The sequence below is a fragment of the Trichoplusia ni genome, unplaced genomic scaffold (assembly GCF_003590095.1).
Source record: "Trichoplusia ni isolate ovarian cell line Hi5 unplaced genomic scaffold, tn1 tig00003345, whole genome shotgun sequence".
Lineage (NCBI taxonomy): Eukaryota > Metazoa > Arthropoda > Insecta > Lepidoptera > Noctuidae > Trichoplusia > Trichoplusia ni.
The window spans coordinates 4,395-22,631 of record NW_020800378.1 but is presented as its reverse complement, the minus strand read 5'-3'; the positions used below and the strand labels follow the sequence as shown (position 1 = coordinate 22,631).

The 18,237-nt window shown below is 41.2% G+C and overlaps 1 protein-coding gene across 1 annotated transcript; it reads left to right on the top strand.

Moving 5' to 3' along the window:
• Positions 1 to 10,946: 10,946 nt before the first annotated feature.
• On the top strand, positions 10,947 to 12,636 carry LOC113507854 (the record flags this gene model as incomplete). Its single annotated transcript, XM_026890778.1, has 1 exon — positions 10,947 to 12,636. A coding segment is annotated over exon 1 (1,690 nt), but the record flags the coding sequence as incomplete, so codon positions are not given.
• Positions 12,637 to 18,237: the final 5,601 nt, after the last annotated feature.

Here is an 18,237-nt window from a genome sequence, read left to right as displayed (position 1 = left end):
GCACTAGTATTTTTGTTGGTACCGATCAACGCTTCCTGGAAAATTCCAATTGGATATTTTTTAATAAATGGCGTTAACTCTGAGCAGAAAGTGGCTCTTTTAACGGAAGCCATTCATTTAGTAGAAGAAGCTGGTGTTGGAATTAAAGCTGTCACATTTGACGGTTGTCCAGCGAATTTGACGATGGCCAAAAAGTTAGGCTGTTCTTTTGAAGGTAGTAATTTCAATACTACCTTTAAAACCCCAGCAATGATGATAAAATTGCAGTATTTCTAGATCCGGCGCACATGATAAAGCTAATAAGAAATGCGTTCGAGTGCTATAAAAATTTTCAAGACAAACATGGTGAGACCATTTCCTGGCAACACCTTGTAAATTTACATAATTTGCAAGAAGCAGAAAATTTTCATCTTGCTAATCGCATCAGAGCAGCTCACATATTTTTTAAAAGTAAAATAATGAAAGTGAGCTTGGCTACCCAAATTTTTAGCAAGAGTGTGTCAGATTCACTCATGTTTTGCAAGGAACAACTCAATTTACGGGAATTTGAGCAGGTTACACCGACAGCACGTTTTTTGGACTTGATAAATGACCTATTTGATATCCTAGACTCGCATACCCACGGTTACGGCCTGAAAAGGGCGGTAAATGTTGAAAATGCAACCAATGTGCTAGTAAAACTTAGGGCTTCAAAAGATACTTTATTAAACTTGTCTACTCAGATAAAAATAAAAAATACTGATCAAACTGTTCTACTCATAAAATCACCAAGATATACTGGATTTCTAGGATTTTGTGTATGTATCGAAAGTGCGATATACCTTATCCAGGACCTCGTTGTAAATCCAAACTACGCATTAAAATACTTACCACTCCACAAAATCAGCCAGGATCATTTGGAGCATTTTTTTGGAAGTGTAAGATGTCATGGGGGTTCAAACAATAATCCCAGCGCTCGACAGTTCGAGAGTATTTATAAAAAGCTTCTCACCTATGCACAAATAAGAAATAGCGGCAGTGGAAATTGCTCTGCTTTACATCAAATGTCTATTTTGCAATGTACATCACCAGTGGATCGTATCAATGTCACAACACGATACAGAGACCTTACAGACACACATGAAAAGTCAATTGAAAGCGAAAATGTAGATTTTCCTGAACTTGAAGATCTTACACACGTTTCAGAATTTGGTGAAAGGGTTCTTGAATACATGGCCGGCTACACCGTCCATGCATTGATAAAGAAATTAAAATGTCAAACGTGTATTGGAGCTTTGATTGGCTTAGAAAATGTTAACTCCTTACAGTACCAAAAAGATCTAAATAAGAACAAGTTACTTTATGGTTCCACCACCGTTATAGAAATTTGTCGCCGTTGTGAAATGTACATAAAGAGGGCGATCAAAGAAAACGGATCCAAAGTACTGCCCTCAAAATGTAATACAGATTACTTCATCCGATTAGTTATGAAATCGTTCATCGGGAAAAAATTATTCCCGGAAATATTATTTCATCAATTTGAAGTAGAAAGCTCTAATCACTTGATTGATTTAACAAAATGCATAATCCAAAAGTACGTAGACGCTCGATTGTCATTTTTAACTAAGCACAATCAGGACCCTAAAGCTTTTATACGCAAAACTTACACTAAACTTATTCATTTTAAAAATCAGTAATAACTTATTTCGGTTTGTTCATTAATATTTAAATTCTAGTTTTTCGTTACCACCACCTTTACTATAATATCATTTTGAGAGCGTCAGAATTGTGAGTGTTTTTTTAAGAACTCTTAATTAAATCTCTTTGGCTTTGAAAGTTTTGAAGGTTTGTGTTTGTTTGTGTCTTTAAAATTAAAAAAAATACGGTTGGATAAAGTTGATTAAACATTTTATTTTTGTTTGGTGTATCATTTTTTATCCTAATGGTACTACTTTACATACCTACTGTGCACATTACCTACCACCACCTACAACCACATCAAGTTGCATATCTATTTCACAACCTCAATAATAAGGGCCGTTCTAGTACATTTTGCACATGGCAATTATAGATTATATGAAGTTTTTAACAAAATCACATTTATACATTATTTTATTTTACCATCATTACCTTTCATTTAAATAGGGTATTTCTACGACTATTTGTATGACACATTAATAGTCGAATTAAAAGAATCATAAAGTCGATTTATCGATATCGATTAATTTGGAAAAAAATTATTGAACGGCACTTTGCAGAAATATTTGTACTGACATTGTTGCATTAGCCAATCACAAGCGCGCATTTTTCTTCACTCCCCGACCCGCTGTTGTGAGTCGCGTTCTTAGAAGAAATAAGCCTATCGGCTCTCAAGTGGTTAGATTCTCTTTGGCGCCGAAGTTCGGGGCGCGTTTGGGTAGGATACACTGTCTTAGCGACCACTACCTACTTATTGCGGATGATACTTGCACATAAGTAGGTACATTTATTTAGTGCTTAATTATAATCCGTAAGCTTAACTCTGTATCGAAATTCTTCGCACATTACAAGAAATAATATCTCATAGCTTTGTTTTGTACCTGCTTAATAAACTTTTTTTTTAAATGCCGCTTCTCGGAAAACCTACCCGCAGGGGTACATTAAAGAAATCAAAATGTAATGAAGTAGAATATTCGACTCAAGATTTACCGTCTTTGCGTAGGAAACGAACCATTTCTTATAACCGTTTAAATAAAGCGCTGGAGATAGGTATTTTAGCCGAAAACGATTCTTCTCAACTAAATTTGTTTTTGTCATATTTTCAAGACATTAAGCAACATGCCGCTAGTTTTGAGGATGCGCATTTTACGATCCAGGAGATTCTCGATGACCCTGAAAATGAGGACAATGACCTTCAAGAAAGGTTTGATGCAATGTATTACAGATTGTTGTCAATCCATCGAACGTTATCTAAAACTGAATCAACTCGGTCTTGCGACACTGTTTCGTCGAATATTCGATTACCGAAAATCGTGCTTCCTAACTTTAGCGGCGACATTAAAAAATGGCCTGAGTATTATGATACGTTTAACACCTTAATACATAACTCAACATCGTTAACCGACACTGAGAAGCTTCATTATCTCGTATCGTCTCTGAGCGGCGATGCGCTGCTTGTTATCAAGCCTTTCCCTCTGACACACGAACACTACCGCGACGCATACGAAGCACTCACCGCGCGCTATAAGAATAAGCGGGATCTTGCGTTTACGTGTTGGCGGGATATTTTGAAAATTGAATTTAAGGTTTCCGACGCGCACGCATTTCGAAGGTCACTCGATTTATTCGAGGAAAACTTAAGCATTTTAAGGACTATTAATTTGCCGGTTAACCATTGGGATTTCATTTTAGTGTATCATATCTTATCGAAGGTCGACCAGAGGCTTCGTCGGGATTTTGAGGAAAAACATTCCGATGTAGAACTTCCTACTTATAACCAATTGCGAAATTTCCTGCAATCCAAGTGTGAGGCTTTATTGCGAGACACACATTTCGTTGAATCGGACAAACCTCAACCGAGGTCTAAATCTGCTCACCCGCAGCCCCAACCGCGCAGTTCTGCGTCACACACACTCGTTGCCGCTAAGCCCGCTACTACACAACAACTGAATGAAGGGGTACCAACGAATGTCCCATACACAAAAAAATGCACGTTTTGTTCAGATTTCCATTCCATTGCCGCATGTCCCGAGTTTCTTAAAAAATCGTTTGATGAACGTTTGCAGATCGCTACTGAGAAACACTGGTGCTTTAACTGTTTGAATCCATCTCATCAGTTAAAAGATTGTAAATCTATATTTTCGTGTCGCATATGCAAGAGAAACCACCACACCTTACTCCATCGCGATAAGTCTAGTGAGTCAAATCAGTCTTCATCGACATTAGTGTCAAGGTCGTTAACACACACCACTGTTCTACTGGCCACAGCAATGATTCAGGTCCGTGATGCCTTTGGCTCAATGCAATCGTTCCGAGCTCTTTTTGATACTGGAAGTCAAAGCAATTTTATCACGGAAAAGGCAGTGAAACGTCTAAGCTTACCACTTAGTCCAACTAACGACAACGTCAGCGGTATCGGAGATGCTTCAGCGCCGATTCTTGGTGACATCACGTGTTTGATAGGCACAAAGGATAAAATCTTATTTAAATTGAACTTGCACGTCATATCAACAATATGTGGCGATCAACCGATAGCAAAACTTAATACATCTGGGTGGACCCACATTGAATCGAAACCCTTAGCAGATCCTGGTTTTGATCTCCCGGGACCTATCGACATATTGCTCGGCGCGGAGGTGTTTGCTGACTCGCTTCTAAATCAACATATCAAAGGCAATGCAAATCAACCGATAGCTCTTAACTCTGTTTTCGGTTGGCTTCTTTTGGGCAAAACTCGTCTAGCTTCAAACACCTTAGTGCACGCATCGGGAAAAAACGACATCGACTTGAATTCGTTAGTTCAACGTTCTGGGAGTTAGACTGCGTACCCAAGGCGTCTCTTCTGACTCCAGAGGAGGTGTTGTGCGAACAAAAGTTCTTATCCGACCATTGCCGCGATACGTTTGGACGATACACAGTACGCTTACCATTCAAAGATGATAGCGAACCGAAGTTTGAAGGTTCTCGTGACGTTGCACTTAGACGATTTCATGCAATGGAACGTAGGCTGTCTCGTGACCCTGACTTACAAAAGGAATACGCGAATTTTATGACAGATTACTTGGACGCCGGTCATATGTCTTTGGTTCCCGGGAATGAACTCAGTCAGGGGAAATATTATATTCCACATCATTGCGTTTTGCGTCCTGACTCTGCTACCACCCGTCTCCGCGTTGTCTTTGACGCGTCGGCCAAGGATGCCCACTCTCGGTCTTTAAACGACACTCAACTAATCGGTCCCAAGTTACAACCGAACATTCTAGAAATTCTATTGCGATTTAGGGTACATAATATTGTTTTTATGGCTGATGTTCGACAAATGTACCGTCAAATTCTTATTTCCCAAGCCGATCGTGACTACCAGCGCATTTTTTGGAGAACCACTCCTACAGAATGTCTTCAAGAATACCGTTTGAATACTGTAACATATGGCGTTTCATCTTCACCCTTTCTTGCGTGTCGTACTCTGCGACAGCTTGCCGAGGACGAGGGCAATCAGTATCCCATAGCAAAGGGAATCATTCTGTCTGACGTATATATCGACGACGTGGCCAGTGGTTCCGACACGCTAGAACACGCCCAACAGGCAAAGGACCAACTAATCGCCTTGTTCAAATTAGGTGGCTTCCATCTTAGGAAGTGGGTGTCTAACAATGCGCAACTTCTGCTTGACCTCCCTATTCAAGATCGTCTCACTGGTTCTGTCTCTCTCGATAACTATGAAACTCAAATTTTAAAAATTCTCGGCCTAAAATGGGATCCTCACACAGATGCATTTCTTTTCGAAATCCAACCTCTCGACCGGCCTTGTACCAAACGATCGATTCTCAGCGAACTAGCTAGAGTGTTCGACCCTCTAGGATTTTTGTCTCCCATTACAATTCAAATCAAAACCTATATCCAGAAACTTTGGATCCTTGGTATCGGATGGGATCAAACACCGCCTGATGAGGTCATTGGTATGTGGAATACTTACAAGGTTCAATTATCACAGTTATCTCAAGTTCGAATTCCTCGCAGGTTAATTTGTTCTGATGTCAAATCGTTCGAGCTTCACGGGTTTTGTGACAGTTCCGAGGTAGCGTATGGTGCGGTAATATATTTTCGGGTTACTAACGGCAGCGGCAAGGTCACAACGTATCTGGTCTGTTCTAAGGCTCGTGTAACACCTCTTAAACGAATTTCATTGCCTCGTCTGGAGCTCTGCGCCGCAGTTCTTCTATCAGAACTTTATAAATTTGTTCGTGACACTTACCTTGATCGCATTACGATTAACGATGTCTATCTGTGGTCAGACTCGACGGTAGTTCTTTCATGGTTGCGAGCCCATTCTTCCCGCTGGGTAACATTCGTCGCCAACAGAGTCAGTCAAATCCAAGATCTTACTGCAACTGCGTGCTGGCGCCATGTACCTTCAGGAGATAACCCTGCGGACGTTTGCTCTCGTGGTCAATTACCCAGTGAGATCGTAAACAACTCCTTATGGTGGGCGGGCCCTGATTGGCTACGTAGGGATCACTGTTCCTGGCCTTCTATCCCTGATACTGCCTCTCACGAGGATGAAGTACTCGTTAAATCCGAAGAACGCAAGTGTGTAGTCTTATTAACCGATCAACTTGATAAAACCTTACCTGACGGATCCATCATCGAGATGTTATTAAATCGTTTCTCTTCATTGTCTAAGTTGGTAAATGTTCTCACGTACGTATATCGCTTTATCGATAATACTCGACATCCCAATCAGGTGAATCGAAAACGATTTCTTAATAACGTTGAACGTCATCACACTCTTATAAAAATAGTTAAACATGTACAACATACCACTTTTCTCGAAGAAATCTTTCATCTGCAATCAAAAAAACCCTTATCAAAACCTTTTCGCAAGTTAAATCCGTTCCTTGATGATCAGGGAGTACTCAGGGTGGGCGGTAGGATTTCGCGATCAGGTCTCGAATATGAGCAAAAGCACCCCGCCTTCTTACCTTCTAACCATCCTTTTACTTACTTGGTCATTGACTTTATTCATCGCAGTTATTTACACCCAGGTATTAACACTACACATTTTCTACTACTTCAACAATTCTGGATCATAGCTGCAAAACGCGTTATTCGTCGCCACTTGTCCAAGTGTATTCAATGTTTTCGAACAAATCCTCAGCCATTACAACCTTTTATGAGCGATCTTCCCTCTTATCGCGTCAATCAAGTTAAACCATTTTCCGTGGTCGGTGTCGATCTAGGCGGGCCGTTCCGTATTAAACTCGGTTCACATAGAGGCGCGAAAATGGATAAGGCGTATTTGTGCTTGTTTGTTTGCCTGGCGACCAAGGCGGTGCATTTAGAAGTCGTATCGACGTTAACAACTGAAGGGTTTATTGCTGCTTTGCGCCGATTTGTAGGAAGACGCGGTCGGTGCAACGGAATTCACGCGGATTGTGGCACTAATTTTGTTGGTGCAAAAAACCAGCTCTCAACTTTAATGGAACAGGCAACGAATGCAGAAAAAATCGAATTTAAGTTCAACCCTCCCGGCGCACCGCACTTTGGCGGCGTCTGGGAGATTCAGATTAAAGCCGCAAAATCTCATTTGCTTCGGGTCGTGGGTGATCAGGTTTTGACTTTTGAGGAACTAACCACTCTTTTTGTTCAAATAGAAGCCATCTTAAACTCAAGGCCACTTTGCCCTATTAGTTCCGATCCAAACGACCTGACGTGTCTCACTCCGGGTCATTTTCTCACTTTAGAACCTTTGACAGCCGTTCCCGATGAAGATCTTTCTAACGTAAACCTAAATCGGCTTCACCGATGGCAGCTGCTCCAATCTTTTCAACAGAGTTTTTGGTCCAGATGGAAATCAGAATACTTAAATTCTTTAACGCAACGAGCCAAATGGACGAAACACTCTAAACCGTTACAGATAGGTTCTATGGTAATCATTAAGGACGATAATCGTGCACCATTGCATTGGACACTTGCACGAGTTGTAAACCTCCAGGTGGGTGCTGATGGGATAGCTCGGAGTGCATTGGTTCAAAATGCTGACAAACAAATTATAAATCGACCTTTAGTTAAACTGTGTCCCTTGCCTATAGAGGACTCTGCTTAGCTGTTCTAATCATATTAACCGAACTTTCAACCCTTATCCAAAACTTTATTTAATTCTTTATTTAATTCTCTTTAGTTTTAGTATTCAACCTTTCGTCAACTAATTTTTTGTCTTTTAACCAGAAAATACCATAGGCATTTTGGTGGGCGGGATGTTTCGTTTCCATAAAAGAAAAAACAAAACGTAATTTAATCAGACCAATTTAGTTTCTTTTTTTTTATCGTTGTTCTGCTATCCTGCGGCAGCAGTATCGAAACGCCAATCTGTTGGTTGTTCATGTACGCACCAAACCAATCAAATTCGACGGCATGACTCGCGCGAAGTTCGTTAGAGTCGCCAACGCCTCCTAGCGTCAGTTTTCAAAAAAGGGAAGCGCGCGCGCGGCACGGTACGATATCGCGGCTCAACTAAAACCGAAAACCGATTATACCTCCTATTAAAACCGTGTGAAATCATCAGCCAGTAGCCTTCATCATCTCAGGATCACCAACGGAGTGGAAGCTCAACGACTAGTGCAGGTCGCAGCCCAGGATTCACGAGGTACGTGCGTGCATTGTATCTTTACTGTAGCCTGTCTAGGATCTCGCAGAACAACAAATAATTAACGTATTTTTTTTTATCGTAAGACCACCTCCTGGTCTCCCCAGAGTGGCATCCGCATCACAATTTCATTTCGGCTGGTGCGAGTTGCTACATCTTTTTGGTGCCGAAACCCGGGAGCTTCCATTTAATTCTTATCGAATCGCCATATTGGTTTTCTGGTTAAAGGTAACTTAAAATAATCTCAATCGATCTATTGTTTTAACCATATCGCATTTTAAGTTGTCCCATCGGAACTATCAAACCATTCCATAATTTCGTAATTATTCATAACTAAACACGTCACGTAAACGAGCTAAGTAGGTACTTATCCTAAATTCGCCATCGAACAAAAAACTATAACAATAAAACTTCCGATTAGCTTGTGAGGGTACCTATGCCGATCTAACTACAAATACCGTCCTGCATGGGTATTCTCGCTTGTTACTTAACAATTATTGTGGTGAAGTCAAATTGTGCAATCACTTTTATCAATTTATCGGTGCACACTTTAACAACCCGCAATAAGTAACTCATCGGCTCATTAAAATGCAAGTGACCTACCAAAACAAATAACGTAATACTAAGTGGATTATCCGTTTTTTATTAAAGTGGTTTTCGTAGTAACATTTTGTTCATTAAATACTTTCATTCGTAAAAAACGTCCGTCGTTTAAACGTACCTACGAGTATTATTATTCACTGTAGGTAGGTAGATTGAAATATCGTAAACCGTTCTATCAAAATAACGTATCAGTTACCTAGGTACCTACAAATAAAACTTCTCGACGAGTCGGTGATTAAATTTACCGTTTATTTTCACGAATTGAACACAGAGGTAATCAGCTGTTGCAGTACATTGTGTCTATAGTTCTATACAGTCATCAATCGACCCTGTCATATTATCTGTGTATGCTTATAATATAATATCCGAGTAGCTAGATTTGCTAGTTGGTAACAATAGAGATACCTACACCGTACACGCGTCTTGTAACGTACCTATTATACGCGCCGAAGTTCGGGGCGCGTTTGGGTAGGATACACTGTCTTAGCGACCACTACCTACTTATTGCGGATGATACTTGCACATAAGTAGGTACATTTATTTAGTGCTTAATTATAATCCGTAAGCTTAACTCTGTATCGAAATTCTTCGCACATTACAAGAAATAATATCTCATAGCTTTGTTTTGTACCTGCTTAATAAACTTTTTTTTTAAATGCCGCTTCTCGGAAAACCTACCCGCAGGGGTACATTAAAGAAATCAAAATGTAATGAAGTAGAATATTCGACTCAAGATTTACCGTCTTTGCGTAGGAAACGAACCATTTCTTATAACCGTTTAAATAAAGCGCTGGAGATAGGTATTTTAGCCGAAAACGATTCTTCTCAACTAAATTTGTTTTTGTCATATTTTCAAGACATTAAGCAACATGCCGCTAGTTTTGAGGATGCGCATTTTACGATCCAGGAGATTCTCGATGACCCTGAAAATGAGGACAATGACCTTCAAGAAAGGTTTGATGCAATGTATTACAGATTGTTGTCAATCCATCGAACGTTATCTAAAACTGAATCAACTCGGTCTTGCGACACTGTTTCGTCGAATATTCGATTACCGAAAATCGTGCTTCCTAACTTTAGCGGCGACATTAAAAAATGGCCTGAGTATTATGATACGTTTAACACCTTAATACATAACTCAACATCGTTAACCGACACTGAGAAGCTTCATTATCTCGTATCGTCTCTGAGCGGCGATGCGCTGCTTGTTATCAAGCCTTTCCCTCTGACACACGAACACTACCGCGACGCATACGAAGCACTCACCGCGCGCTATAAGAATAAGCGGGATCTTGCGTTTACGTGTTGGCGGGATATTTTGAAAATTGAATTTAAGGTTTCCGACGCGCACGCATTTCGAAGGTCACTCGATTTATTCGAGGAAAACTTAAGCATTTTAAGGACTATTAATTTGCCGGTTAACCATTGGGATTTCATTTTAGTGTATCATATCTTATCGAAGGTCGACCAGAGGCTTCGTCGGGATTTTGAGGAAAAACATTCCGATGTAGAACTTCCTACTTATAACCAATTGCGAAATTTCCTGCAATCCAAGTGTGAGGCTTTATTGCGAGACACACATTTCGTTGAATCGGACAAACCTCAACCGAGGTCTAAATCTGCTCACCCGCAGCCCCAACCGCGCAGTTCTGCGTCACACACACTCGTTGCCGCTAAGCCCGCTACTACACAACAACTGAATGAAGGGGTACCAACGAATGTCCCATACACAAAAAAATGCACGTTTTGTTCAGATTTCCATTCCATTGCCGCATGTCCCGAGTTTCTTAAAAAATCGTTTGATGAACGTTTGCAGATCGCTACTGAGAAACACTGGTGCTTTAACTGTTTGAATCCATCTCATCAGTTAAAAGATTGTAAATCTATATTTTCGTGTCGCATATGCAAGAGAAACCACCACACCTTACTCCATCGCGATAAGTCTAGTGAGTCAAATCAGTCTTCATCGACATTAGTGTCAAGGTCGTTAACACACACCACTGTTCTACTGGCCACAGCAATGATTCAGGTCCGTGATGCCTTTGGCTCAATGCAATCGTTCCGAGCTCTTTTTGATACTGGAAGTCAAAGCAATTTTATCACGGAAAAGGCAGTGAAACGTCTAAGCTTACCACTTAGTCCAACTAACGACAACGTCAGCGGTATCGGAGATGCTTCAGCGCCGATTCTTGGTGACATCACGTGTTTGATAGGCACAAAGGATAAAATCTTATTTAAATTGAACTTGCACGTCATATCAACAATATGTGGCGATCAACCGATAGCAAAACTTAATACATCTGGGTGGACCCACATTGAATCGAAACCCTTAGCAGATCCTGGTTTTGATCTCCCGGGACCTATCGACATATTGCTCGGCGCGGAGGTGTTTGCTGACTCGCTTCTAAATCAACATATCAAAGGCAATGCAAATCAACCGATAGCTCTTAACTCTGTTTTCGGTTGGCTTCTTTTGGGCAAAACTCGTCTAGCTTCAAACACCTTAGTGCACGCATCGGGAAAAAACGACATCGACTTGAATTCGTTAGTTCAACGTTTCTGGGAGTTAGACTGCGTACCCAAGGCGTCTCTTCTGACTCCAGAGGAGGTGTTGTGCGAACAAAAGTTCTTATCCGACCATTGCCGCGATACGTTTGGACGATACACAGTACGCTTACCATTCAAAGATGATAGCGAACCGAAGTTTGAAGGTTCTCGTGACGTTGCACTTAGACGATTTCATGCAATGGAACGTAGGCTGTCTCGTGACCCTGACTTACAAAAGGAATACGCGAATTTTATGACAGATTACTTGGACGCCGGTCATATGTCTTTGGTTCCCGGGAATGAACTCAGTCAGGGGAAATATTATATTCCACATCATTGCGTTTTGCGTCCTGACTCTGCTACCACCCGTCTCCGCGTTGTCTTTGACGCGTCGGCCAAGGATGCCCACTCTCGGTCTTTAAACGACACTCAACTAATCGGTCCCAAGTTACAACCGAACATTCTAGAAATTCTATTGCGATTTAGGGTACATAATATTGTTTTTATGGCTGATGTTCGACAAATGTACCGTCAAATTCTTATTTCCCAAGCCGATCGTGACTACCAGCGCATTTTTTGGAGAACCACTCCTACAGAATGTCTTCAAGAATACCGTTTGAATACTGTAACATATGGCGTTTCATCTTCACCCTTTCTTGCGTGTCGTACTCTGCGACAGCTTGCCGAGGACGAGGGCAATCAGTATCCCATAGCAAAGGGAATCATTCTGTCTGACGTATATATCGACGACGTGGCCAGTGGTTCCGACACGCTAGAACACGCCCAACAGGCAAAGGACCAACTAATCGCCTTGTTCAAATTAGGTGGCTTCCATCTTAGGAAGTGGGTGTCTAACAATGCGCAACTTCTGCTTGACCTCCCTATTCAAGATCGTCTCACTGGTTCTGTCTCTCTCGATAACTATGAAACTCAAATTTTAAAAATTCTCGGCCTAAAATGGGATCCTCACACAGATGCATTTCTTTTCGAAATCCAACCTCTCGACCGGCCTTGTACCAAACGATCGATTCTCAGCGAACTAGCTAGAGTGTTCGACCCTCTAGGATTTTTGTCTCCCATTACAATTCAAATCAAAACCTATATCCAGAAACTTTGGATCCTTGGTATCGGATGGGATCAAACACCGCCTGATGAGGTCATTGGTATGTGGAATACTTACAAGGTTCAATTATCACAGTTATCTCAAGTTCGAATTCCTCGCAGGTTAATTTGTTCTGATGTCAAATCGTTCGAGCTTCACGGGTTTTGTGACAGTTCCGAGGTAGCGTATGGTGCGGTAATATATTTTCGGGTTACTAACGGCAGCGGCAAGGTCACAACGTATCTGGTCTGTTCTAAGGCTCGTGTAACACCTCTTAAACGAATTTCATTGCCTCGTCTGGAGCTCTGCGCCGCAGTTCTTCTATCAGAACTTTATAAATTTGTTCGTGACACTTACCTTGATCGCATTACGATTAACGATGTCTATCTGTGGTCAGACTCGACGGTAGTTCTTTCATGGTTGCGAGCCCATTCTTCCCGCTGGGTAACATTCGTCGCCAACAGAGTCAGTCAAATCCAAGATCTTACTGCAACTGCGTGCTGGCGCCATGTACCTTCAGGAGATAACCCTGCGGACGTTTGCTCTCGTGGTCAATTACCCAGTGAGATCGTAAACAACTCCTTATGGTGGGCGGGCCCTGATTGGCTACGTAGGGATCACTGTTCCTGGCCTTCTATCCCTGATACTGCCTCTCACGAGGATGAAGTACTCGTTAAATCCGAAGAACGCAAGTGTGTAGTCTTATTAACCGATCAACTTGATAAAACCTTACCTGACGGATCCATCATCGAGATGTTATTAAATCGTTTCTCTTCATTGTCTAAGTTGGTAAATGTTCTCACGTACGTATATCGCTTTATCGATAATACTCGACATCCCAATCAGGTGAATCGAAAACGATTTCTTAATAACGTTGAACGTCATCACACTCTTATAAAAATAGTTAAACATGTACAACATACCACTTTTCTCGAAGAAATCTTTCATCTGCAATCAAAAAAACCCTTATCAAAACCTTTTCGCAAGTTAAATCCGTTCCTTGATGATCAGGGAGTACTCAGGGTGGGCGGTAGGATTTCGCGATCAGGTCTCGAATATGAGCAAAAGCACCCCGCCTTCTTACCTTCTAACCATCCTTTTACTTACTTGGTCATTGACTTTATTCATCGCAGTTATTTACACCCAGGTATTAACACTACACATTTTCTACTACTTCAACAATTCTGGATCATAGCTGCAAAACGCGTTATTCGTCGCCACTTGTCCAAGTGTATTCAATGTTTTCGAACAAATCCTCAGCCATTACAACCTTTTATGAGCGATCTTCCCTCTTATCGCGTCAATCAAGTTAAACCATTTTCCGTGGTCGGTGTCGATCTAGGCGGGCCGTTCCGTATTAAACTCGGTTCACATAGAGGCGCGAAAATGGATAAGGCGTATTTGTGCTTGTTTGTTTGCCTGGCGACCAAGGCGGTGCATTTAGAAGTCGTATCGACGTTAACAACTGAAGGGTTTATTGCTGCTTTGCGCCGATTTGTAGGAAGACGCGGTCGGTGCAACGGAATTCACGCGGATTGTGGCACTAATTTTGTTGGTGCAAAAAACCAGCTCTCAACTTTAATGGAACAGGCAACGAATGCAGAAAAAATCGAATTTAAGTTCAACCCTCCCGGCGCACCGCACTTTGGCGGCGTCTGGGAGATTCAGATTAAAGCCGCAAAATCTCATTTGCTTCGGGTCGTGGGTGATCAGGTTTTGACTTTTGAGGAACTAACCACTCTTTTTGTTCAAATAGAAGCCATCTTAAACTCAAGGCCACTTTGCCCTATTAGTTCCGATCCAAACGACCTGACGTGTCTCACTCCGGGTCATTTTCTCACTTTAGAACCTTTGACAGCCGTTCCCGATGAAGATCTTTCTAACGTAAACCTAAATCGGCTTCACCGATGGCAGCTGCTCCAATCTTTTCAACAGAGTTTTTGGTCCAGATGGAAATCAGAATACTTAAATTCTTTAACGCAACGAGCCAAATGGACGAAACACTCTAAACCGTTACAGATAGGTTCTATGGTAATCATTAAGGACGATAATCGTGCACCATTGCATTGGACACTTGCACGAGTTGTAAACCTCCAGGTGGGTGCTGATGGGATAGCTCGGAGTGCATTGGTTCAAAATGCTGACAAACAAATTATAAATCGACCTTTAGTTAAACTGTGTCCCTTGCCTATAGAGGACTCTGCTTAGCTGTTCTAATCATATTAACCGAACTTTCAACCCTTATCCAAAACTTTATTTAATTCTTTATTTAATTCTCTTTAGTTTTAGTATTCAACCTTTCGTCAACTAATTTTTTGTCTTTTAACCAGAAAATACCATAGGCATTTTGGTGGGCGGGATGTTTCGTTTCCATAAAAGAAAAAACAAAACGTAATTTAATCAGACCAATTTAGTTTCTTTTTTTTTATCGTTGTTCTGCTATCCTGCGGCAGCAGTATCGAAACGCCAATCTGTTGGTTGTTCATGTACGCACCAAACCAATCAAATTCGACGGCATGACTCGCGCGAAGTTCGTTAGAGTCGCCAACGCCTCCTAGCGTCAGTTTTCAAAAAAGGAAGCGCGCGCGCGGCACGGTACGATATCGCGGCTCAACTAAAACCGAAAACCGATTATACCTCCTATTAAAACCGTGTGAAATCATCAGCCAGTAGCCTTCATCATCTCAGGATCACCAACGGAGTGGAAGCTCAACGACTAGTGCAGGTCGCAGCCCAGGATTCACGAGGTACGTGCGTGCATTGTATCTTTACTGTAGCCTGTCTAGGATCTCGCAGAACAACAAATAATTAACGTATTTTTTTTTATCGTAAGACCACCTCCTGGTCTCCCCAGAGTGGCATCCGCATCACAATTTCATTTCGGCTGGTGCGAGTTGCTACATCTTTTTGGTGCCGAAACCCGGAGCTTCCATTTAATTCTTATCGAATCGCCATATTGGTTTTCTGGTTAAGGTAACTTAAAATAATCTCAATCGATCTATTGTTTTAACCATATCGCATTTTAAGTTGTCCCATCGGAACTATCAAACCATTCCATAATTTCGTAATTATTCATAACTAAACACGTCACGTAAACGAGCTAAGTAGGTACTTATCCTAAATTCGCCATCGAACAAAAAACTATAAAACTTCCGATTAGCTTGTGAGGGTACCTATGCCGATCTAACTACAAATACCGTCCTGCATGGGTATTCTCGCTTGTTACTTAACAATTATTGTGGTGAAGTCAAATTGTGCAATCACTTTTATCAATTTATCGGTGCACACTTTAACAACCCGCAATAAGTAACTCATCGGCTCATTAAAATGCAAGTGACCTACCAAAACAAATAACGTAATACTAAGTGGATTATCCGTTTTTTATTAAAGTGGTTTTCGTAGTAACATTTTGTTCATTAAATACTTTCATTCGTAAAAAACGTACGTCGTTTAAACGTACCTACGAGTATTATTATTCACTGTAGGTAGGTAGATTGAAATATCGTAAACCGTTCTATCAAAATAACGTATCAGTTACCTAGGTACCTACAAATAAAACTTCTCGACGAGTCGGTGATTAAATTTACCGTTTATTTTCACGAATTGAACACAGAGGTAATCAGCTGTTGCAGTACATTGTGTCTATAGTTCTATACAGTCATCAATCGACCCTGTCATATTATCTGTGTATGCTTATAATATAATATCCGAGTAGCTAGATTTGCTAGTTGGTAACAATAGGGATACCTACACCGTACACGCGTCTTGTAACGTACCTATTATACGCGCCGAAGTTCGGGGCGCGTTTGGGTAGGATACACTGTCTTAGCGACCACTACCTACTTATTGCGGATGATACTTGCACATAAGTAGGTACATTTATTTAGTGCTTAATTATAATCCGTAAGCTTAACTCTGTATCGAAATTCTTCGCACATTACAAGAAATAATATCTCATAGCTTTGTTTTGTACCTGCTTAATAAACTTTTTTTTAAATGCCGCTTCTCGGAAAACCTACCCGCAGGGGTACATTAAAGAAATCAAAATGTAATGAAGTAGAATATTCGACTCAAGATTTACCGTCTTTGCGTAGGAAACGAACCATTTCTTATAACCGTTTAAATAAAGCGCTGGAGATAGGTATTTTAGCCGAAAACGATTCTTCTCAACTAAATTTGTTTTTGTCATATTTTCAAGACATTAAGCAACATGCCGCTAGTTTTGAGGATGCGCATTTTACGATCCAGGAGATTCTCGATGACCCTGAAAATGAGGACAATGACCTTCAAGAAAGGTTTGATGCAATGTATTACAGATTGTTGTCAATCCATCGAACGTTATCTAAAACTGAATCAACTCGGTCTTGCGACACTGTTTCGTCGAATATTCGATTACCGAAAATCGTGCTTCCTAACTTTAGCGGCGACATTAAAAAATGGCCTGAGTATTATGATACGTTTAACACCTTAATACATAACTCAACATCGTTAACCGACACTGAGAAGCTTCATTATCTCGTATCGTCTCTGAGCGGCGATGCGCTGCTTGTTATCAAGCCTTTCCCTCTGACACACGAACACTACCGCGACGCATACGAAGCACTCACCGCGCGCTATAAGAATAAGCGGGATCTTGCGTTTACGTGTTGGCGGGATATTTTGAAAATTGAATTTAAGGTTTCCGACGCGCACGCATTTCGAAGGTCACTCGATTTATTCGAGGAAAACTTAAGCATTTTAAGGACTATTAATTTGCCGGTTAACCATTGGGATTTCATTTTAGTGTATCATATCTTATCGAAGGTCGACCAGAGGCTTCGTCGGGATTTTGAGGAAAAACATTCCGATGTAGAACTTCCTACTTATAACCAATTGCGAAATTTCCTGCAATCCAAGTGTGAGGCTTTATTGCGAGACACACATTTCGTTGAATCGGACAAACCTCAACCGAGGTCTAAATCTGCTCACCCGCAGCCCCAACCGCGCAGTTCTGCGTCACACACACTCGTTGCCGCTAAGCCGCTACTACACAACAACTGAATGAAGGGTACCAACGAATGTCCCATACACAAAAAAATGCACGTTTTGTTCAGATTTCCATTCCATTGCCGCATGTCCCGAGTTTCTTAAAAAATCGTTTGATGAACGTTTGCAGATCGCTACTGAGAAACACTGGTGCTTTAACTGTTTGAATCCATCTCATCAGTTAAAAGATTGTAAATCTATATTTTCGTGTCGCATATGCAAGAGAAACCACCACACCTTACTCCATCGCGATAAGTCTAGTGAGTCAAATCAGTCTTCATCGACATTAGTGTCAAGGTCGTTAACACACACCACTGTTCTACTGGCCACAGCAATGATTCAGGTCCGTGATGCCTTTGGCTCAATGCAATCGTTCCGAGCTCTTTTTGATACTGGAAGTCAAAGCAATTTTATCACGGAAAAGGCAGTGAAACGTCTAAGCTTACCACTTAGTCCAACTAACGACAACGTCAGCGGTATCGGAGATGCTTCAGCGCCGATTCTTGGTGACATCACGTGTTTGATAGGCACAAAGGATAAAATCTTATTTAAATTGAACTTGCACGTCATATCAACAATATGTGGCGATCAACCGATAGCAAAACTTAATACATCTGGGTGGACCCACATTGAATCG